A 25246-nucleotide genomic window follows, 5' to 3' on the forward strand; every position below is an offset into this window, starting at 1 on the left:
TGGATCAACCTGCCAATGTCCATGTGCAATAGAGAAACAATTACAGAAACCAGACCTTCTAACTTCTGCACTCCAAAAAGAATTTGGGTCCACACTCCCAGAGGGATAAAGAACAGGGAAGCTTCCAATGGAGGGGATGGGACATGGAACTCTGGTGGTAGGAACTATGTGAAATTGTACCCGCCTGTTATCTTACAATCTTGTTAATCATTATTAAATTATTATTAAAATTTTTTTAAATGTTATTTATTAATTTTACCAGAGAACTGCTCAGCTATGGTTTATGGTGGTGCTGGGGATTGAACCTGGGACTTTGGAGCCTCAGGCATGACAGTCTCTTTGTATAACCATTATGCTATTTACCTCCGCCCTTAAAAGTATAATAAAATAAAATAGGGGTCAGGTGGTGGCACAACTGGTTGAGTGCACATGTTACAATGCTCAAGGACCTGGGTTCAAACCCCCAGTCCCCACCTGCAGGAGGAAGGCTTCACACGAGTGGTGAGGCAGGGCTGCAGGTGTCTCTCTCCCTCTCTATATGCCTTTCCCTCTCAATTTCTGGCTGTCTCTTATCAAATTCTTAAATACATAAAATAAAAATAAATATTAAAAAATAAAGTTAGTAAATAACTCTACCTAAGCACCAGACTGAATTCCAGAAAAGAAACCACATTCGGGAGTTGGGTGGTAGCGCAGCGGGTTAAGTGCATGTGGCGCAAAGCACAAGGACTGGTGTAAGGATCCCAGTTAGAGACCCAGCTCCCCACCTGCAGAGGAGTTGCTTCACAAGCGGTGAAGCAGGTTGTAGATTTCTATCTTTCTCTCCCCCTCTGTCTTCCCCTCCTCTCTCCAGTTCTCTCTGTTCTATCCAACAACAACAATATCAATAACAACAAAAATAATAACTACAACAATAAAACAAGGGCAACAAAAGGGAATAAATAAATAAATATTTTAAAAAGAGAGAGAGAAAGAAACCACATTCATGGCCTATGGCAACAAAGGATAATTCTGTAAAAAAGAATATAGATTGAGGGAAATAAATATGAAGAAGCCAGAGAAACTGATATTTTTTTAAAGCTTTTCTTTTTTTAAAAAAAATATTTATTTATTTATTCCCTTTTGTTGCCCTTGTTGTTTTATTGTTGTAATTATTATTGTTGTCGTTGTTGGATAGGACAGAGAGAAATGGAGAGAGGAGGGGAAGACAGAGAGGAGGAGAGAAAGATAGACACCTGCAGACCTGCTTCACCGCCTGTGAAGCGACTCCCCTGCAGGTGGGGAGCCGGGGTTCGAACCGGGATCCTTATGCCGGTCCTTGTGCTTTGCGCCACCTGCGCTTAACCCGCTGCGCTACAGCCTGACTCCCAGAAATTGATTTTTTTAAAGATTTTATTTATTAGTGAAAAAGATAGGAAGAGAGAGAAAAAGAAAGAATCAGACATCACTTTGGTACATGTGCTGTCAGGGATTGAACTTGGTACCTCATGCTTGAGAGTCTAATGCTTTGTCCACTGTGCCACCTCCCAGACCATGAGAAGTGAAGTTTTATAAGTGTATAAAATCATTTAAACACATATCAATTACGGGGGAAGTTAGAGAGCTAGTTCGCCAGCTAGGGTGCATGGTCCAGGTTGGAGCTTGAACCCACGTAGCCATGCCCATAGATAGCATCAGGGGAAGTTCTATAATGTTTCTATTTCTCTATCTAAATGACAGAGATAGTTTGGAAGTTTGGGAATAATAAAATTGTCAAGTGCAAGGCTACAACTTCTTTTTTTTTTTTAGAAAAAAAAAGAGCTAAAGGGGCAGGAGCTGAGAAGGTGACTACTAGTATAGCACAAGCCTTGCTGGTGAGGTCCCCAGAAATGCCATTAAAAGGGAAAAAAATAGGGTGGTCCCAGAGGTGGTGCAGTGGACGTTGGAGGAATATTCACAAGACTATGGTCTTGGTCTCTTTCTCTCCTCCCCCATTCCATGAAAGTAAAAACGAATAAAAAAGTTGACCAAGGAGTAGTGGAATCATAAAGTACAAAATCCAAGGACCAGTGCTAACCCACTGTATCACCTCCCAGACCACAGGACTATAATTTTTCTTTAAGCAATCTTTACCTGTTTGATTTGCTCCCACAGCATCCTAGTAACCGAGGACCCTGAGTGAAATGTGACTTCAACATGATAGGCAGCATTTAAAATCTGAAAGAAAAAACAGAAATCAGTAAGCTCTGAGAAGAGTGGTTATTATTTTTCTTTTTTTTTTAATTGTGGAATTAATGATTTATAGTCAGTGGTGAATACTGCAGTTGATACATGTGTAATATTTCTCAGCTTTCTGCATTTCACTCTAACCCTCTCACCTAGTCCTCCTCCACTACCATGTTCCAGTACCCAAGCCCTTCCCAACACTCTATCACAGCTTTCCCTCTTGATTTCTGGTTCTCTCTATCTAATAAATAAAGATAATTATAAAAAAATTTTAAGAGGGAAACAGAAGCAGAGAGAAAGACCATAGCCCTAGCATCAAAGCTTTCTCCAGTATGGTGAGGGCGAGGTTACAACCTGTGTTGTATGCACATAACAAAACAAGCACACTACCCAGGTGAACTATCTTGCTGTACATGGCCCTCTGTTTCATCTTCATCCTCTTGTTCATTTACTTACCTATAATTTCATAGTGAATCCCACTGGTAGTGGTCATGTTCTAGAAAAATAAAATTCAAACTGGACTAGCCTAAAGCTGAAAGGGAAATTCTTGGCTAGCCTTAAGTTCAGTGTGTGTGTGGAATCTGTCTCACGTTATACGAGTGACATGGTGCCTTAACAACTATGTGCTGGTGGCTGGGGAAATAGCTCAACTGACAGAGTGCAGGACTTGTATACCAGAGACTCCTGGTTTGATCTCCAGTATTGCTTACATTGGTATGGTACTCATGTCAAGTTTAAGAACTCATAGGACAAAAATAAAAATATTTGTTTAAAAACCCAGTAATTCTTTGTACCTGCTTGAGATAATTACTGGTGATGTGAACTGAGACATCTTGGGACTTCTCCAGGCTCTGCAGACAACGCTCCAGGGTTCCAACAAAGCTCTCACGCAGGTAATCCACTGAACTGATGAGCTTGTTAGCCACTGCCTGGTTTAGCTGGGAGATGATAAGCTCCTGGATCTGTCTGATGCAGCATTTGATCTCTCTAGTGCCCACTGATTCTCCATTCTCAGGGACAATGACATCTAAGGAGACAACAAAATTAGCTGTGAGGGGTGGGGGCAGGCACACTAAACAAAATTATCTCCAAGGTCAGAAGCCAGGAAAATTACAATTACTACAAAAACACAGGGCTGCCTGATGATCTCTGACCCTTAGCAAAATGACAGGCAATGTAACCCTCAACTCTGTAAGACAGCTACGAATCCCAAGAAGCAGCAATTGTGTCTAGAATGGGTCTGTGGATTAGTAGCTTTGTCACATTTATAAGAGGAAAGAACACTTGAAAGGCGCTATAATAAATATTTTACTTAAGTAACCTAATCTGATCCCCACATTGTCAAGTGGGCATATTGGTTATATTTTATAGGTCTGGAAAGAGCCTCAAAGAGAAGACACAGTGAACACAGGAGAAAGGATAGTACAGTTAGGAAGTAATATCACCAGCACTGAATGCAGAGCTCTTGAATTACAATGCCTTCAGCATGTATAGTATTTCACACTGCTGAGCATATTGATGACAAAAAATCCAAGAGTCAGGAACTCAAATCTAATCCATTATGAGACCAATAAAAAACAAAATCTGATTGTTGTCCCCACCATGCCACTACCTTTCAGGGTTAGGAACTTTGTTTTGCAATCAGAGAACACAATGAGGAAACAAGTGACCTGGAAAATGGTCTGCTTTTTTTCCCCTAAAAAGCCATTTCTCATATCTACTGATAGAAATGTAAGTTGGTGCCATGTCCTTGGAGGAAATCTGGCAATATCTATATTAAAAAGTCTAAACCAACCAACAAAAGGAAAAAAAAAACCCTGCATATCCTGTGACCTATTCTTCCAGACATTCATTTTTACAAATATACCCTTACAAGTCGATGATGTATGCAGCACAGTTTTAATAGAAAAAAAAGGGGGGGAGGAGGAGAAGGAGGTAGGTCACATTAGAAATTCTGATCACCCGGAATCATTTTTTATTTTTATTGCCACCAGGGTTATTGCTGGGGCTCAGTGTCAACACTACAAATCCACTGATTCTGGCAGCCATTTTTTTTTTCCTTTTTATTTTATTTGACAGGACAGATGAGGGGGGAGGTGAGACAGAGAGGGAGAGAGGAAGACAGACACCTGCAGACATGCTTCACTGTTGGTGAAGTGTTCCCCATGCAGGTGGGGCGCACTTGGTGATATGTGTGCCACTGCTGGCCCCCCAGAATAGTCTTTATTGGTATTGAGTACTTATGTTTTCAAAAAGTCTCCAATGTGAGCTGGATATAGAGACATGATTGAGAATCTAAAGAGTAACCTGTAAACCATATCACTTTACTGAGTGGAGCTAATATTCACACAAGGAGGTTTATATAGTAGTCAATGTGTGATGTCAGCAGTGACCAAAGATTGACTGATTCATTCATGCATTCATTCATTCATTCATTGAGAGAAAGATCAGAGTGTCCCAGGAAACAAAACTAGGTCCCCACTCATGTAAGGAATGTGTTCTATCTGCTGAGCTACCTCAATATCATATGTTCTAGAGGGATGCTCAGGTGCTCTCACTCTCCTTTCTCTGTGTATCATAAATAAATAAATAAGCACTACTTGGGAAAACCTTCCTGAGTTAAATAAAACATGAGCTGGAAAAGAAGAACCAGTGAAGAATCAAGGGTCATGCTGACAGACCAAAGTTAAAGCATGACTTAGAAACACTTCTTTTTTTTAAAATTTTTTAAAAACGTTTTTATTTATTTTCCTTTTTTTGTTGCCCTTGTTGTTTTTATCATTGTTGTGGTTATTATTATTGTTATTATTGATGTTGCTGTTGCAGATAGTACAGAGAGAAATGGAGAAAGGAGGGGAAGACAGAGATGGGGAGAAAAAGATAGACACCTGCAGACCTGCTTCACCGCTTGTGAAGTGACACCCCTTCCCCCCCGCAGGTGGGTTAGAAACACTTCTTTCCACCAGAGCACCACTCAGTTCTGGCTACTGGTGGTGCCAGGAAGTAAGCCTGGGACCTTCTGCATTCAAGTCTTGTGCATTACTCCCGCACTCTCTCCCAAGCATTTGTAATATTCTTCAAATAGCTCTTCTCCAGTTCCTTCAGATTCAAGAACCAGACACTAACTATATGACCAGGCAGTGGCACACCTGTTGGGTGAAGGAGGACCCGGGTTCAAGCCCCTGGTCCCCACCTGAAGGAGGAAGCTTTATGAGTGGTAAAGCAGTGCTGCAGGTGTCTCTCTTTCTCTCTCCCTATTTCCCCTTTCCTTCTCAGTTTCTCTCTGTGTGCCTCTATATAGCAAACAGATACATAAAATATTTTAAAAACCAGACACTACAAGTGAAAGAGTGCTATTTGGATGCATTTGCCAAAAGTTAAGCTACCAGTCCTGGGAAGAAATTATAATGGGAATATTCCAGTAAGATCTCTTAGATGTATCACCTTGGCTAAATGATGGAGGGCAGACTCCTGCTACTGACAGTGGGGTTGATGAGGTTAGCTTGAGGTTCCTATGGCCTTAAGAATTAATGTATTCAGGGCTGGGAAGATAGTTCAGTGGGAGAATACAACCCCAGTATGTGTGAAGCCCTGGGTGCAATCCCCATGATCTTCTATTTATTGATAATTTAAAGAGGAATTTTTTTTTGCCTCCAGGGTTATTGCTGGGCTCAGTGCCTGCACCACAAATCAACTGCTCCTGGAGGCCCCCCCCCTTTTGTTGCCCTTTGTTTTTTTATCATTTGTTATGGTTATTATTATTGCCGTCATTGATGTCATTATTGTTAGATAGGACAGAGAGAAATGGAAAGAGGAGGGGAAGATAGAGAGGGGGAGAGAAAGATAGACACCTGCGGGGGTGGGGGGATCATGAATCAGGATCCTTAATGCTGGTCCTTGAGCTTTGTACGCCATGTGCGCTTAACCCACTGCACTACCGTCTAACCTCCCTAAAGAGGAGATTTTAACAGAGAAGAATCAAGGCATCCAATTTTCAGCTGAACAAAGGATCGGGTGCTCCTTGCACAACACTCAGCTCTCCAAGGCCTACCTTTAAACTCCATGTTGGCAGCGTCATCTAGAAGTTCCTCCTTCATAGTGTTAAGAGTCTCAACAATCATGTCCTTCATTTCTTCCTGCTTTCGGTTGGCAATGTTCATCAGTGATTCATACAGCTCATTCTCCTTTTTCCTCGTGTATTCCAGGCGTTTGGGAGTGATCTGCAAGTCCCGTTGCATGTCAAAGGCCTGGTTAATAAAGATGTCCAGGCAGCGGCAGTGCACCAGATTCAGTGCCCTGGCTGCCTCTACCAGGCGAGTCTGTAGCACCTGGTGAGAGAAAGTACTCAAGTGCCTCAGCTTCTCACTCTGCTCCACCAGCATGCTCTGAGCCTTGGAGTCTTGGCCTAGGGTCCCACAGTTACAATGGCTGCTGCTCAGATAGCCCAGGCCAGTCAACTGATGATGCAGTGGTGATCTTTCATTCTCTAGTCTTCTGGGGGAGGAATCAATGATATCCGAGCCTCTCTTTGGCACTTTGAAAAAGAATATGGGCAAGGAGAAATACTTTCGGATTTCCCGCAGCTCTTGTTCATCCCTCTTAGAGAGTTCGTCTTTGTGGAGTGCATAGGTTATCACAGGTAAGAATTCACTCACCAAGTCACCCAGAACCTCCACCGTGGGCCGGAGACTTTGGCATGGTGCTACCACAATGTCCACTTCCTGGAAGGAGAAGAGGGTCATGTCAATACTAGAAGGTCAGAACTAATTCTTGCCTCCCCAAATCCTCTCACTGAGACTAAAATTCAGGTCCAGGCTGAGGTAACTGGACCACGGTCTGCCCCAAGCATTGGCCTGCTTCCATGTTTGGCTACCAGCACGCCTTGGGGTGACCTATGCAGGCAGACATTCATCTAGAGAGTGAAAGGACACTTAAGTAGAAAGGATGATAGTTCCTTTTTGATTTCTCAGATACAAAAGAATATTTAGTTCCTATCTTCCCTTGTTGCTTGCAGAAGCCCGATGATTCCTTCTCATGCAGAAATAAAACACATGGAAGAAGATAGAACTATTATGGAAAATATCAGACTAGGAGTGAGTCTGCCTAGAAATAGTCCTTCCACTCTTGTGTTTGTCTCACACCTAATCCCCATTCCCCACACTCGCCTTCTTTTCTTAATTTTAATTGTATTTATTTGGATAGAGACAGACATTGAGAGGAGAGGGGATGATAAAGAGGGAGAGAGAGAGAGACGTATTTGCAGCACCGCTCTACCACTTGTGAAGCTTCCCTTTTGCAGGTGGAGACTAGGGGATTGAACCCAGCTCCTTATGTATGATAATGTGTGTTCAGCTAGATGTACCACTGCCCACCCACCCCCATACACACCTTTGATCCTGGGTAACTTCTAAACACCCTTTAATCTCATGCTGTCTTACACCCTTATGGGATTTTTTTCCTATTTCCACAAGCACTGGTATCTTTTTCTTAATATTCAACATATTTATAGTATGTCTATTTAAAATCTATTTAATTTTTGTTTTTTATTATTTACCAGAGTACTGAGCAGCTCTGGCTTATGGTAGAGCAGGGGACTGAATCTGGGACTTCAGAGCCTCAGGTATGAGTGTTTTTTCATAACCATTATGCTATCTACCCCTGCCCAAATCTATTTTTGTTATTAACCTGTAAACTCTTTGAGGGCAGGGAAAATGTCCATCTTCTTCACTATTCTAGTGACTAGTACATAGTAGGTTTGTCAAACATTATGAGTGTCCTATTCTAACACTTTGCAGGTATTTCAAAATGTTAGTTACATGTGCCTTAGTGATACTTTTACTTTTTTACTTTATTTTTTATATTCATTTTAATTTTTTTATATTTATTTACTTATTTTCTTTTGTTGCCCTCATTTTTCATTGTTGTTTTTATTGATGTCATCGTTGTTAGATAGGACAGAGAGAAATGGAGAGAGGAGGGGAAGACAGAGAGGGAGAGAAAGATAGACACCTGCAGACCTGCTTCACCACCTGTGAAGCGACTCCCCTGCAGGTGGGGAGCTGGGGCTCAAACCAGGATCCTTATGTCAGTCCTTGCGCTTCGCGCCATGAGTGCTTAACCCACTGTGCTACCGCCCAACTCCCCTTTTTTATATTTATTTTCCCTTTTGTTGCCCTTTTTTTTTTGTTGTTGTTGTTGTTATTGATGTCATTGTTGTTAGATAGGACAGAGAGAAATGGAGAAAGGAGGGGAAGACAGAGAGGGGAAGAGAAAGACAGACACCTGCAGACCTGCTTCACTGCCTGTGAAGTGACTCCCCTGCAGGTGGGGAGCCGGGGGCTCGAACCAGGATCCTTACTCCGGTCCTTGAGCTTCATGCCACATGCACTTAACCCGCTGTGCTACCACCTGACTCCCTTAGTGCTACTTTTATTCTTAGGATCATTTGGTCTGGCAGAGACTAAGATATACCTAGCCAATTTTATTGGGGAAACAAGGTTCTTTTCAGATAGGGCCTGCTGATTCTGATTCTGCACCCCATAATGATCCTGGGTCCATACTCCCAGTTGGACAAAGAATAGGAAATATTTCAAGGGGAAGGATTGAATGCAGAGTTCTGGTGGTAGTAATTATATGAAATTGTACCCCTCTTATCCTATGGTTTTGTCAATACTTCTATTTTATAAATAAATATTTTTTTTAAAAAAAGGTAGAGTTTCTAGGAACACTCATTTTAGGGACTTAGTTTCTATTGGGAAATAAATCCTTTTGTCTCCTTCCTAATTTTTTTTTAAAGTGGAGTAGGGGAATGAACTCAGGGATGTGGAATATGCATTCCCCCACCCCAGACCAGACCTCTCCTTTTTTTTTTTTTTTTTTAATTTCTTTATTGGGGAATTAATGTTTTACATTCAACAGTGAATACAATAGTTTGTACATGCATAACATTTCTCAGTTTTCCATATAACACTACAACCCCCACTGGGTCTTTTGTCATCCTTCATGGACCTGTATTCTCCCTCCCCCACCCACCCCAGAGTCTTTTACTTTGGTGCAATACGCCTCTCCTTTCTTGACTGGAACACAGAGAGACAGCTAGATTAGAAGTGGCCCTAAAGCAAATCTCAGTGTAGAAGCCTACACTAAGGATGATGAAGAAAAGATAACACGATTTGTAAACCAATGAATTTTTGTCTTAAATAAAAGTAGAAAGCATAGGTTCCTGATGGCCATCTAGCTTCATAACCAGCTCTCTATTACATAGCTTCAGACTTCTTTTATTTGAATGGGAAAATTTAACCTCCGTTTTATTAGGTAGGCCTCTTGTTTTTCGTTTTTCAGATTATCTGTTACAAATGAGTGAACCCAATCCTATCAGATAAACCCAAGTTGCTAGCAAGTTTCAAGAATGATCTCTGGTTTAGAAACAAGCCTTCTGTAAGTCCTTTCTTAGCTAGCAGTTTCCTTGTTCTACTTCCTTCCTGAGGGTCACCAAGTACTTAATAAGAGCATATATTTCTACCAACTATGTAGGTTGTTCCTCTGTGCCTCTGAACTGTCACTTCTGGCAGTCAGAAGTAAAATACTCCTCTGGGGACTCACGTCTATATCATCATAGAAATATCAATCCCAAATGTCTTCAGGAGTTGAAAAACCAAAAAACATTCCTTTGAAGGATTGTAACACATTTTACAGTTCTAGAAAAAACTCAACAGGCTCTATGAGATGGTGCACCCAGTAGAGAGCACACTTGACCATTTACAAGGACCTGAATTCAAGCCCCTGGCCACCACACTGGGGTAGTTTCACAAGCAATCATGTTGTAGTGTCTCTTCTCTTTCTTTTCCTTCTCTGTCTTTCACCCTCTATCTGAAAAAAAAAAAAAGGAAAAGGAAAAAGAAAGTCTTCCTGGCACAAGAAATCTTGTAGGCATGCAGCCCTGGTGAAGCCCTAGTGGCAAAAAATAAAATAAAATAAAATAAATAATGGAACTCAAAACAAATCTGCTCAACTTCTTACCTGTTGAAGGTTTTCAGATACTGAAACTTTATTTAACCAGAGCACTGCTCAACCCTGGCTTATGGTGGTATAGGGAATTGAACCTGAGACTCTGGAGCCTCAGACAAGAGAGTCTGCTTACACAACCATTATGCTATCTACTCCCGCCCCAGATAATGAAACTTTACTTGAAGCTAAAATATGTGCAGTATGTTTTTATTCTTTCAGACTAATATTCCATTTTAATTCTTTTCCTTATCTAACAGTTGTTTAAAAGATGTTTTTAAAAGCAAAATCTGGAAATTTTCCCTATCAGATCTTGTTTAGATAAGGACTAGAAAATACCTGCCTCGGGCATATGCATGCACGTATACATGTGTACACTTTACTACTGGCGACACAACACAGAGGTCTCATTTCCTCCCACAAAGAGCTAAGCTTTATTCTCAGGTGAGCCACATAACTTTCATTTGACTGAGCACCTTGAGCTCCCTAAAGCTAACAAGTGCTTTTAAGCATCTCTCCACTTTCATTTGAGCCCACCTATTCCCCACCCGAGCCTAGTTCAAGAAGAAATTCTCTGCTTCCTGTGGGTCTCAAATTGCATGAAATGTCTTTTGGTTGGAAGACCAATCTGACACCGACACTCATACTGCTGGCAAAAAGTGAGCCCTTGACTTTCTCGACCCTGAGTCAGCTAGCTGGAGTGTGAATCACTTCAGTAAGGCATATTTGAAAGTTTGGTAGCTAAGAATTTTTTTTAAGCTTTGAAGCAGAATATACAATTGCATAAATGTTGTCTTTATAATGCGTATAACAATTGAAAAAGGTCAGAAGAAAACCCCATGAAATGAGAAATTATTGGACTGGCAAAATAGTTCACTTGGAGAGTGTATTTACTTTGTCATGGGCATGATTCAGGTTTGAGCCTGGCTACCTACCACTGCACTGAAGAAAGCTTTAATGCTATAGCATCTTCCTGTCTCTATCTTGCTATTTGAAAAAGTCAGCCTAGAAGAGTGAAGCCCCAGTGATGCCCCAAATTAAATATAAATTTTAAAAAAAGAAAGGAAAATATTATAGCCAAGTAGAGAATTAAATGCAAAAATATGTTTTTAGTGTTCATTTTAGTCTAAGGGTATAGTGTTCATGTGTAGTTTGATGGCTCTAGAACATGTGCTCTGCATTTGTGAGACGCTGGAGTCAATCCCTGGCAAGGTCCAAATTTTCATTTTAAAGATGCAAAAGCATCTCCCAATCCAAACCAAATAATATTGCATCCGCCGATCACAACCTAACCAAAGCAACGATTGCCATCTCAACATGCTTCACCTCAGACTGTATCCAGAGACTTCACGTGTGGAATGACAACCCTTCAGCTTCATTACTCGGGTGAGACCTTTCCTTTAATAGTACACTCTAATTTCATCTCAGGTAGTTCACTTTCTAACAAAGTCCCATAACCTAGATATACACCAGTTTCTGTGAGAGAGAGCTTATGTGCACACGTATCCATAAACTACTGCAAAATATATACCTAAAAGCAGGATTACACTAGAGTTTGCAGTGAGTACCTCCCTAACACTTCCTCTCCACTATTCCAAGCTTGGGATCCATGATTGCTCAACAAATTGTTTGGCTTCATATGTTAACTCTCTTTTCAATCACCAGGTTCCAGATGCCACCAGGATGCTGGCTAGGCTTCCCTGGATTGAAGACCCCACCAATGTGTCCTGGAGCTCAGCTTCCCCAGAGACACACCCTACTAGGGAAAGAGAGAGGCAGACTGGGGGTATGGACCGACCAGTCAACGCCCATGTTCAGCGGGGAAGCAAATACAGAAGCCAAACCTTCTACCTTCTGCAACCCTCAACGACCCTGGGTCCATGCTCCCAGAGGGATAGAGAATGGGAAAGCTACCATGGAAGGGGGTGGGTTATGGGGATTGGGTGGTGGGAATTGTGTGGAGTTGTACCCCTCCTACCTTATGCTTTTGTTCACTAATCCTTTCTTAAATAAAAAATTTAAAAATAAAAAAAAATACACAAAAAAAAAAAATAAAAAAATAAAGATGCAAAAATGTCCTATATTTTACATTTTTAGAAGATGGAACTCAATTTTATTATTGAAATTTCATGGGAAGGAATTCTAAGGATTCAAAACAAAAGTAAATTGTTTAGAAAATTTTAGGGAAGAATTCTACTTATTTGATGAATTTTCTCAAATTCTAAAATTTCCAGGTATTTCATTTTGTGTATGCAATGGAACCACCAGCCACAGCTACTAAACTCACTTATAAGATCAGAGACAGTTGACTTGGGGTTTGCTAGTGGCTTACCCAGTAGAGCCCACACATTAACCACACGAGGACCAGGACCTGAACTCGGGCAGCCAGAGGAATGCTTGCTGTGGGGAAGCTTCACGTGCAGTGGAGTGGTACTAGCTACAGTGTCTCTCTTTCTCTCTCTCCCTATCTCTTGCTCATTCTCTCTCTCTTTTTTTTTCTTTAGTGATGCCGAGATTTTTGTTTTCATTTTTTTAATTTGTGATTAATTGTAGCTTACAAGAGAGAACAGTAGAGTTGGGCAGATACAGATACATATTCCTGATGGCAATTGACATGATTTACTTTTAGGTGCAAATTCTTTTTTTTTTTTAAGTTAGTTCCAGGTTTTCAAGTGGCAGGTATGACCCAATATGCATTGGCCCTCCAGAAGTTATCCACTCTACATACATCCTGAACAAAATGAAAATAGAGAACAAACAAGTACCAGGCTTTCTTTTTTTTCACTCCCCAGTTAATTTACTGTGTGGCTGGTGTCACTGTTCTGACTCTCACAACAGAGCACATGCAAGAAGAGCTGCTAGCTGAGACCCTGGCAGAAGTACAATAGACTGCAGTGTGATTCTGCAACTCTTACTGTGCCTAAGGCTGACTCACGTCTGACAGTTACAAACAAAAGGGGAAGTTAGCACAGTCTCTTGGAGACAGGGTGTGAAAAAATAATAAAAATCAGTATAGAGAAGATGACCCAGAGCAGTTCTGGACCCTATTGTGGCCAAAGGAGAGAGAAGTCTAACCCTAGACTGTCACAGAGGCCTGTACGAGCCTCCACCACTTCTAGCCATCTACAATACCTGGCACTGGTTAGCATTCAATACACCTGGAAGGAACAAATGACTAAATGATGTCTTACTACTTGCTTCAAACTACTTTCAACCAGCATACATAAAATGTTTCCTTTCAACCCCATGCATTCACCTAGAACTGCTGTTTACCTCTACTCCAAGAACGAAGTAGCAAGCAAGCATTTTGTGTCTATCTCATTCAAAGAAAAAGAATCTCAGGGAATCATGATAGTATCTTACAACTCCCATTTTGAATGACAGTGAATTCCTGAAGAGACTTCTCTTATAAAATACATTCTGCAGAAATCTATGGAATCTAGAGAAGTTAGGTTTGTTTTTTTTTTTTTTAAACAAGAATACTGATCAGCTCTGGTTTACGGTGGTGTAAGAGATTGAACCTGGGACTTCAAGCCTCAGGCATGACTGTCTGTTTGCATAACCATTATGCTACCTACTCCTGCCCAAGAACCTGGTGTTTCCATCAGTTTTCCTGGCAGGATTAAGATAACACAATAGAAAGATTATTATTCTGCGAACATTGAATTCACATTATTTGTTTTGTTTTTGATATATGAAGGCACTATTTTAAATGCCAAGAAGCAATCATTCAATCACTGAAGAGACCTCAATCTCCTCTTATTATTTATTTTTTAAGATTTATTTATTTATTTTTGAGAAAGGAGGAGAGAAAGAACCAGGCATCACTCTGGTACATGTGCTGCTGGGGATTGAACTTGGGACCTCATGCTGGAGAGTCCAATGCCACCTCCCAGACCACTTATTTTTCCTTTATTATTTGACAGGACAGAGAGAATTTAAGAGGAAAGGGGGCTATAGAGAGGGAAAGTTTTCCCCCAGCAAGTGGGGACCAGGGGCTTGAACATGGGCCTTTGCACATGGTAACATGTGTTCTCTCCCAGGTGTGCCACTACCTGGCTCTCTCTTTTCTTTTCCTTTTCTCTTCTTTTTTAACAGAACACAGCTTTATGGTGGTGCCGGGGATTGAATATGGGAACTAAGAGCCTCAGGCATTAAAGTATTTTTGCATAGCCATTATACTGTCTTCCCAGTATCTGATCTGCCTAAGAATACTCATATAGGTGAAGACTCTTTATTATGGATTAATGATACATTACTAAAACTCAGTAATAACTAATGGTTAAAACAGAGGACATAGGTTCAAGGCCCTGGCCACCACATGGGAGCACTCACTTGTACAGGGGAAGTTTCATGAGCAATAGAGCAGTGCTATCGTGTCTCTACATCTCTTTCCCCTTTGACATTCACCCTTTATGGTAACACTACGTTAGAGGAAAGATGAGAAAGGTTTGTTTTATTTATTTATTTATTTATTCATTCATTCATTCCAGAGTACTGTGCTCAGCTCTGGCTTATAGTGGTGTGAGGGACTGACCTTGGGACTTTGGAGCCCCAGACATGAGAAAAAGAGAAAAAATTTAAAATCAAAGGATGTAGAGCTATTACCTAGAAGGAATTTATAACTTAGCATTTGCCTGAATTTCCCATATTCTTTTATGTTTAAGTAAGGAAGACCAAAACACTGCTCCGCCATTTATGATACTCTACTTGGTTTTGTCTTCAGTTTTTGTTTTTCCCCAGTATTGTTAATTATAAGAGAGAACAGAGCATCACCCCAGAATATGTAGTACTAGGGATCAAACTCAGCACACTATCTGTATATGCAAGACCTGTGTTCCACATTCTAAACCACCTTGCTAGCCATGTGTTTTTTGTTTTTATGATGCCAGAGATTAACCCAGGCCCTCAAGCATGCAATGTACAAGCCACCTCTCCAGTCACTTTGTCCTATATCCATTTTCTTTTTTATAGATACACAGTGACAGAAAGGCAGAGAGACCACCATACCAAACCCTTTTCAGTATGATGAGGGACAGGTTTGAACCCAGTCCGTACACATGGCAAAGAAGTACACTGTCCATGTAAACTATTTACCTCCTGCCCTCATTTGAGTCTTATAAATAGGGCTGGGGAACCAGCATAATGATTATGCAAAAGACTTTCATGCCTGAGGCTCCAAAGTCCCTGGTTCAATTCCCTTTACCACTAATAACAAGAGCTGAGCATTGCTTTGGTCTTTCTCTCTGTATTTCTGTATTTCTATATCTCTCTTTTTAAAATAAAGATCAATCAATCAATCAATCATGGGACATATATTCAATGGAGAGTTGCTACTCAGCAGTTAAGTGATGGAGTGAAGGACAACTATGGGGTGATTTCACTAATACGTGGAATATAGAGAATTAAAACACATGAGCTTGAAAAAAGAAGAACATATATATAGTCAGCCATAGCTATGACCATGGGAGAACTATGGTGGTTACCACTGGAGGAGGTAATTATACCTCTACAATCTTATAATTTTTTAAATTATTATTAAATCAATAATATAAATATAATAAATAAAATTTTGGTTAAAGCTTCCCCTCCTTCTGATAGAGAGTGAGACAGAGAAAGATAGAAAAGGGGACAGAGAGAGTGAGAGATACCTGTGGCACTGCCCCACCTCCCAGGAAGCTTCCCCCCATAGGTGGGGACTAGAAACTTGAACCAAGGTCCTTGCACATGAGAATTTATACACTCTAGCAGGTGTACCACCATCTGGACCCTGAAAGTGGATAATTTTCATCAAAAGCTATAAATTAAGGATTATAAACAGAAAACTTTACGACTGAAAATAGAGTTAAGAAATAGTTAAAAACAATTAATTTGCAAGTAATTAGACCTTGCTTGGAAACATCAATCCACTTCAGTTCCCTGAAATATACCCTATCAGACATCACCAGGAGCCATCACCCATGTCAGTGAGAGGCATTCTAGTGGCCAGACAACAAATACATTGTCCAAGACTTCCAAAGGCAGGGCTACAGAGTAGCAGCAGCTGCATTTCTCTCCTTTCCTCTCCTCTCTCTCTGGTCAACTCCTAATAGCAAAGAAGATCACCTGAGACTGCAACAAGATAGGACTAGAACTACTTTGGGAACCCACCAAATCACTGGTGAGTGCAAACACGTGTGGCTCATGGACAGAGAGGAGCCTAAGGAGAGATTCCCGAGCAGCTGGTAAGAGTCTGGCAGTTTGCCAGTGAGGTGCCAACTTCAGTCTGTTTTACCAACAAAAAGACTGCTGAAGGAAGGAGAGGACTTGTCTAAGGATCACCAAATGCAACTGTGAGACTCCACTGCTACTGCCCCTCAGAGGCTGGAACAGCAGGGGGGAGGCTCCGTGCTGACATGGTGGGGGTACAGAACTGGCTGGGAAACTCAGGAGATCTACACCTCAGTGGACTAGTGGTGGAGCTGTATAGTGGAAGACTTTCTACACTGTTCTCCTGAAGAATTAGGAGACACAGTGAATAACTGTCACAGAACCCATAGAGTATAGATGGGATTTGTTTGGAAACTCACAGAGCCAGGTAGTGATGCCCACACTGGCTCTGGCTACTGGCAGAGCAGCTTAATTGAGCTTGGGGCTTTGGATCCTCAGGGGGTGGGATTCTCTTTGCATAACCACTGTGCTATCTTTCCCTCACCCTGATTTATCTCTTGGTCAGGAGTGAGTGAATAAGTTAAAAAGCCTACTTATAATTAACAAGACCTTATGCTTCCATAGCCTAGAGGGAAGAAAAAGAATAAAACAGGCTTTAACAGCCACTGTGCTTCAACTCAGGGATTAAGATAACACTGAAACAACTGTTCATTTCCACAATTGTGAACTCTTTAAGGACCTTACTTAGATACAAGTCAATCCAGGCAAAAGTGATGAGTAGATTGAAAAGTGCTGAGAGAGGGACCTCATAACACACTATAGTAATAGTTAAACCAAGAAGAAATATTGAATAAATGAACCAAAACAAAATCCTAGATAAAAGCCCCCCAAAGGTAGAAGCACATAAGAATGAGGTCAACATCCAAACACTAATTTAGACATTCATTACAGGAGTGAGGAAAGAGTTTGAAAGAAATGTTATCAAAATGGGGAAACAAAAAATGAGACTCTGAAAGAAAACACTATCTCAAGGTAATTAGAGAGCTGAAAGCTGAAATAGCTGAGCTAAAAGCACAACTAGCTGAACAAGCTAATACAGCATCAGAACAGGATAACGAAAGAGCTGAGCTACAGAAAACAACAGAGGGGAGAGAGAATAAAATAAATGAAGCAGAAAATAGAATAAGCAAGATCAAGCATGAATTAGACAAAACTAAGAAAGAAGAGATTTCAAAAAGAGATTACAATATATTGAAAACAACAACAGAGACATGTAGAATGACTTTCAAAAGAAATAATATACACATTATTGGCTTACCAGAGGAATAAACAGAGGGAGAGGAAGAAAGCATTCTAGAGGACCTAATAGATGAGAACTTTGCTAGTCTATCTAGACAACATAAAAGATATAAAAGTTCAAGAAGCCCAGAGGATCCCAAACAGAATTAACTCATATTTAAAGACACCAAGACACATCATATTTAGAATGCAAAGGAATAAGGGTAAAGAAGGCAAACGCTAGAAGAAGAAGAAGGGTAAAGAAAGGATCATAAAGGCTGCAAGAGAAAAACAAAGAGTCACCTAAAGAGGAAAACCCATAAGATTAACAGCAGACTTTTCCACACAAACACTATAGGCCAGAAGAGAATGGCAAGATATCTATCAAGTGCTCAATGAGAAAGGCTTTCAACCAAGACTACTGTATCCTCCTAGACTGTCATTCAGACTAGATAGAGGCATAAAATCCTTCCAAGACAAACAACAGTTGATGGAATCAACTATCACCAAGCCTGCCCTGAAAGAAGTTCTGAAAGGCCGCTTATAAAACATCAGATCACCATAAATCTGCCATATATCAGAATAAAATATAAAAATCTAAAATAATGACATTAAAATATCTTCAATCTATACTATCAATAAATGTCACTGGCCTGAATTCACCTATTAAAGGACACAGAGTAGGAAGATGGATCAGAAAACACAACACAACCATATGCTATCTGCAGGAATCATACCTAACTCAACAAGAGAAACACAGATTTCAACAAGGGCAACAAAATGGGAAAAAACTATCATACGAGCCAATGGGCCACAAAAAAAGGGCAAGAACAGCTATTCTCTTATCTGACATGATAGGCCTTAAAATAAATAAAATTTTAAATGATAGGGATGGACATTACTTAATGCTCAGATGATTAGTCAGTCAGGAGGATTTATCAATTATTAATGAGAGGCCATCTAAATACACCGAACATCTACTTGAAAAACTACAGCAATATGTTAACAGCAACATAGTAATAGTAGGGGACTTCAACACCCCACTCTCTCAACTTGACAGATCATCTAGGCATAAAAATCAATAAAGAAATGAGGGAGCTAAATGAAGAGATAAACTAGAACTATTGGACATTTTCAGAGTCATTCACTCCAAGAAACTAGAATACACATTCTATTCAAGTCCACATGGGTCAGTCTCAAGGACAGACCATATTTTAGACCACAAAACCATCAGTAAATTCAAGAGCATTGAAATCATCCCAAGCATCTTCTCAGACCACAGTGGAATTAAATTAACACAATAAACAAAAAATTAGTAAAAGTCCCAAAATATAGAAACTCAACAACTACTGGGTCAAAGAGGAAATTAGGGAAGAAATAAAAATGTTTTGAGAGTTCAATGAAAATGAAGACACAAGCTATCAAAATATTTGGGACACAGCTAAGGCAGTACTGAGAGGGAAATTCACAGCCATACAAGCACATATTAGGAAACAAAAAAAAGCTCAAATAAGCAACCTGATTGCATACCTTAAATACTTAGAAAAAGAAGAACAAAAGAACCCTAAAGCAACCAGAAGAAATAAAATAACTAAAGTTAGGACAGAAATAACACTAAAACTAAGAAAACCATACAAAAAAAATCAACCCAACTGAATGTTGGTACTTCAAAACAGTAAACAAAATCGACAAACCTTTAGCCAGATCACAAAACAAAGAAGGGAGAAGACCAAAATAAATCAGATTGTAAATGAAAGAGCAGATATCACAACAGACACCACAGAAATTCAACATATCATGCAAGGCTTCTATGAACAACTATGTGCCACCAAGCTAAAGAACCTGGAAGAAAGGGACAAGTTCCTAGATACCTATAAACTTCCAAAATTAAATAAAGAGAAACTAGAAAATATGAACAGGCCAGTAACAGCCAACAAAATTGAAACAGTTATTAAACACCTTCCCAAGAATAAAAGTCCTGGACCAGATGGTTTTACAAGTGAATTCTATAAAACCTTGAAGGAACCTCTACTTTTAAAACTTTTCCAAAAGATTGAAGACATAGGAATACTCCTGTCCAGCTTCTATGAAGCCAACATCACTCTGATACTAAAAGCAGACAGGGACAAAACAATAAAAAAAAAAAAAAAAGAAAACTACAGACCAATATCTATGATGAACATAAATGCTAAAATAGTGAACAAAATTCTAGCCAACTGGATACAACAGTATATGAAAAAGACTGTTCATCATGACTAAATGGGGTTTATCCAAAGGAAGCAAAGGCAGTTTAGTATATGTAAATTAATCAACATGATCCACTACATCAATAAAAGAAATACCAAACACCACATGGTTATATCAACAGATGCAGAGAAAGCCTTTGACAAAATTCAACACCCCTTTATGATCAAAATGCTACAAAAAATGGGAATAGATGGAAAATTCCTCAAGATAATGCAGTCCATATATGGCAAACCTACAGCCAACATCATACTCACTGGTGAAAAACTGGAAGCATTTTCCCTCAGATCAGGTACTTGACAGGGCTGCCCTCTATCACCATTACTATTCAACATAGTGTGAGAAGTTCTTGCCAAAGCAATCAGGCAGGAGCAAGGAATTAAAGGGATATAGACTGGATGAGAAGAAGTCAAACTCTCCCTATTTGCAGATAATGGAAGTATACATAGAAAAACCTAAAGAATCCAGCAGGAAGCTTTAGGATGACAGAGGACCTAGGGGGGATTGTACTGTTATGTGGAAAACTGAGAAATGTTACGCATGTACAAACTATTATATTTACTGTTGACTATAAAACATTAATCCCCCAATAAAGAAACTTAAATAAATAAATAAAGTTGTGAATTCACTGTTTTCATCCCATCTTGGATGGAGCTTGAAGAAATCAAGTTAAATAAGTCAAAAACAAAAGGATGGATATGGGATAATCTCACTCACAGACAGAAGTTGAAAAACAAGATCAGAAGAGAAAACACTAAGCAGAACTTGGACTGGAGCTGGTGTATTGCCCCAGAATAAAAGGCTCTGGGGTGAAGGATGGGGAGGGTTCAGGTCCTGGAACATGATGGCAGAGGACCTAGTGGGGGTTGAATTGTTATGTGGGAAACTGGGAAATGTTGTGCATATACAAACTATTGTATTTATTGTCGACTGTAAAACATTAATCCCCCTAATAAAAAATAAACTAAAAAAAGAGAAAAATTAAAAAGTACATTGTCCAAGGGCTACTGATAAAAGCACAACAGCTGGGAGTATGGACCTGTCACACTCAATGGCACATCACTGCTAGGGTGCAGGAATCCTCTCTCCTCCAGCTGAGGAAGTTTAAGCCTGCCTCATTTGACTCCTTTTCCTACAAGTACTCATAAGGAAAACATCACATGCACACATCTAAGATAACTTGGAGGGAACCAACTGTGTTTACTGGACTTGAAAGAAGCAGCAGCAGCAGCAAAAGAAGAAAGGTGGTATAGGTGGGTGGTAGTGCACTTTGTTGAGTGCACATGTTACAATGCACAAGGACCTGGGTTCAAGCCCCCATTCTCTACTTGTGGAGGGGAGGGAGTTTCACAAGTGGTGAAGCAGACTACAGTGTCTTTCTCTCTCTCTCTCTCTTTCTCTCTCTCTCTCTCTCTATCTCCCCCTTCCTCTCAATTTCTGGCTGTCTATATTGAATAAGTAAATAAAGATAACAACAACAACAAAACACTGGGGCCAGGAGGTGGCGCACCTGGTTGAGTGCATGTGTTACAATGCACAAGGACCCAGGTTTGAGCCCCCATCCCCACTTGCAGAGTGAAAGCTTTACAAGTGGTGAAACAGTGCTGTGTGTAACTCTCTTTCCCTTTCTATCTCTCCTTCCCTCTCAATTTCTGGCTGTCTCCATCCAATAACTAAATAAAGATAATAATAAAAAGAAAATAACTACTATGTTGTCACCCCAGCCCCTTTTCAAATAAAAGCTAAAGAAAGAAAGAAAGAAAGGAGTTGGTGCCAGAAAGAGGAGCAAGGGTAGAGATGAGAAAGTACATATGTATATGACAGAACTAGTAAATATGGTGAATGGTGACATGCATTATCAGTTGGGAAATAGCTTCAGAAACTAACAGGCTTAACAGTGCTCCTCCATTGTTGAACATCTCAGGGGACCCAGAGCTAATAATTTAGTTTGGACCCATACTAATTACTATGGGTCCAAACTAAAAATGGAAAATTTATGAGGACTTTACAGTCACATATTAAAAGAATGCCCATTGTATAGAATGGGGCAGGGGGTTGGACTCTGCTTTGATAATCTGACAGTTGAAAATGAACCTCTCATTTCCCCTAATTCAATCCTGGTTTCCTTCAGCTGAATGCTTCCTTTCTTCACCACTCCCTTTATAAGCCAAATTGAAGAGCTATCTAGTGCTAACTCACTGCTCCTAAATATAGCCAGAGCTAAACAAAAAGATCATTCTCACAAGCACGGAAAATCTTCAAGGTAGCTGTGAAATGTTTCCAGCAGTGAGCTGGGCATCAGTGATGTATTTAATGGAGACATGAGTTTGACTACAGTGACAAAGCAGTAGCTGAGCTTCACAAAGGTTGCTAAGGCCTTTAGAGGCTTGGCTTCAAGAGGTTCTAAACTTAGAACTACTGCGGTTTGCTACTATTTCTACATCAAAACCAATCAAGAATAAAAACAGATCCGGGTAAACACTGGCTGAGGAAGACTTAGAAACCACATGAATCAGAACTCAAGAGGCTAGAAAATTCCTCAAAAAAAAGAGAATATTTTTCCAGAAGGAAAATATCTATTTCAACCATGCTGAGAGAAAGCTTACTTGGTACCTCAATTTTGTCAATAGTTACCTCCATTTGAGGGCTTAGCACATGTGAAAAGCAGGCACCAAAATCTCACTAGTAATGGGATTCACAAGATGGAAGTAAATAAGCATTCGAAATTTTAAAATGACATGAAGGGATACAGAAAAAAAAATCTATTTAATAGTTTACCTCACTGGCAGATGGCTTTGTTCACATTGGTTTTTAAAAATATTTTATCTATTTATTTACTGGGTAGAAAAAGAAAAATTAAGAGGGAAGGTGAAGATAGCTGAGGTTCAGAGCCCACAGTATGTACGTACTGCCAACTCACTTTCTGAGAAAGACCAAACATAAGAAAAGCTGGGAGGAGTAAGTGAATTAATCAGTGTGCGTGTGTGTGTGTGTGTGTGTGTGAGAGAGAGAGAGAGAGAGAGAGAGGGAGAGAAAGAGAGGGAGAGAGAGAGACACTACTGAGACTGAGACCGAAACAGACTGAGACTGGTACCTGTAAGAGAGTGTGGTGCATCGTCACCTCCAGTTCAGCTAAAACATGAGCAGCATCCTCACTGTCCTCCTGGACTTCCAGGTCCTCCTCAGGGATGGTCTCCCAGTTGCCCTGGTGAGCAACCAGTGTGTGAACTAGTTCATACTGGCCGGGGAGCGCCAGACTGAGCCGGGTCTCGGGTCCATAGGTGAAGCGGAGGCGCCGGAGCTTACAGCTCTCCTCGCTGCCCAGCTTGGTGGTGGGAAGCACCTGCACCCCCAGAATCAGGTTCAACAGCTGGCACTTGACATTACAGTTCTGGCCGAGGATGATGAGGCAGGGAGGGCAGTCCACAATCTGCTGGAGGTACTTCTCTTCCTTAGGTGGGAAAGAAATGCAGCTCAGCTGGCCTAGTTGGGGAAGGGTAGGGTAGAGAAGGAGACAAGAGTAGAGAGAGAAGAGTGAGGTGCAGTAAGAAAAGATGCACAAAGATCTTATTAGGGTATCAAAGTCCTAGAGAAGATATTTCTTGGAAGCTTTTGGTTGATGGAGATATCAGGAAAGTATCCCAGTTAAAAAAAAAAAAAGTTCCTCAGCTAGCTACAGAATTCCCTTCCCTGGCTCACCCACAGATCAGATCAGCTGGTTTTTCCTATGCAGGGGACGGTGACCTCATCTACTACCTTCTCTGCTCCTTTTTCATGCAGTGGATGGTTAGCATGGGAAACTGACAAGGATCCCATCACACATACTCACACACGATCAAAGCCAAAAGACTGCATTAACTAACAATGATACATTTTTTTAGATTTATTTATAAAAAGAAAACACTGACAAAACCATAGGATAAGAGGGGTACAACTCCACATGTGGAGCTGTACCCCTCTTATCCAATAATGATACATTTTTAAAAAGCTATACTGAGATGTGAGTCCAAGGAGAAATGCCCAGATATGCAAAAACAAATCTTCCTTGATTTAATGGAAGACCTACGACTTCAACATCTAAGGCTCTTTTAAATATCTCTGCCATATGTAGCTTTAACAGATTATTTGAATTTATGACATATTTTGTAACTGAATATATGAGCTAACCTTAAAATATACACATAGTGAAATATGTTAGTTTTCATAAACTTCAGAATCTATTTTGGATCCTCTCTCTGATAGGTGGCAACAGCATTCCAGCTGCCAAGTCATTTGTTTTCTCAAAACACTGCATGCTCAGTTATGATCAACATTTCCTAAGCAAATCACACTCCTTCAATTTATGGATGACAAGACTCTGAGTAATACAAAGGGAGAAAACAGCCCACTGGGATAAAAACCCAGGCAAATTCAGGAAAAGATGTAATCTATTTCAAGAATGTTCTTTTTTACCACTCATCTAAGTAGCTAACCTCCACGAACAGAACAAATGTTATTTAAGAGAGAACAAATGGGGCTACTAAATTATGAGAGCCTCTGTTTGAGAAAAGGAGCCAGAAATTATTGACCAGAACTCTGAGATTCTGAGCCTGATCATCCCTCCCCATCCCCCCCCCCACCCAATACCAGTGCTTATGCTTGCCCATGATTCAGACCTTTGTGTTTGTGCAGAAAAACACAAGCACACAGTCCCCAAGCTATACAAAGGCCGACATGAAGGGCCAGATACATACATCTTTACTAAAAAGTCTAAGTGCCAACAACTGTTGAACAGTATTTGTTAGTCACCAAGGGTTACATTAAGCCGTTCATAGACTGTTTATTTTGTGTAACTGAAGCGAGAAAGGTCCAATATATTATCAAAGGTTGTTCTACTTAGACAGTATCTACCTTGCTACAAATCTATTTCAGATACTCAAGACTTTCCCCAGATGGCACAGCCCCCCCCCAAAAAAAAAGGCGACTACTATTATTTGTTAATAATTATCAAAAGCAGGAAGAACAACCATATTTCTCTGCACAACTGACTCATGACAATGACTAGTTACATGCCTGTTAGCTCTTTGTTAAGAATCTAATTACGAGGAGTCCTGTGGTAGTGCAGCGAGTTAAACACACGTGGTGCAAAGCACAAGGACCGGCATTAAGGATCCCAGTTCAAGCCCCCCGCTCCCCACCTGCAGGGGAGTTGCTTCACAGATGGTGAAGCAGGTCTTCAGGTGTCTGTCTTTCTCTCCCCCTCTGTCTCCCCTCCTCTCTCGATTTCTCTCTGTCCTATCCAATGACAGCAACAGCAACAACAATAATAATAACCATAACAATGATAAAACAACAAGGGCAACAAAAGGGGAAAAAATGGTCTCCA

The 25246-nt window shown here is 40.4% G+C and overlaps 1 protein-coding gene across 1 annotated transcript in view; it reads right to left on the bottom strand.

Annotated features, from left to right (window-relative positions):
- The window catches only part of DSTYK (dual serine/threonine and tyrosine protein kinase), a 70455-nt gene that overhangs the window by 13801 nt on the left and 31408 nt on the right, over positions 1–25246 (bottom strand). The window contains exons 2-5 of the mRNA XM_060178721.1: positions 22976–23364; positions 6257–6926; positions 3000–3232; positions 2113–2196 (exon numbers count right to left, since the gene is read on the bottom strand). Coding sequence (XP_060034704.1) covers positions 2113–2196; positions 3000–3232; positions 6257–6926; positions 22976–23364 — 1376 coding nt within the window. The remainder of the gene's footprint in view (positions 1–2112; positions 2197–2999; positions 3233–6256; positions 6927–22975; positions 23365–25246) is intronic.

This window comes from Erinaceus europaeus, chromosome 19 (genome assembly GCF_950295315.1).
Source record: "Erinaceus europaeus chromosome 19, mEriEur2.1, whole genome shotgun sequence".
In the NCBI taxonomy this organism is placed as follows: Eukaryota; Metazoa; Chordata; class Mammalia; order Eulipotyphla; family Erinaceidae; genus Erinaceus; species Erinaceus europaeus.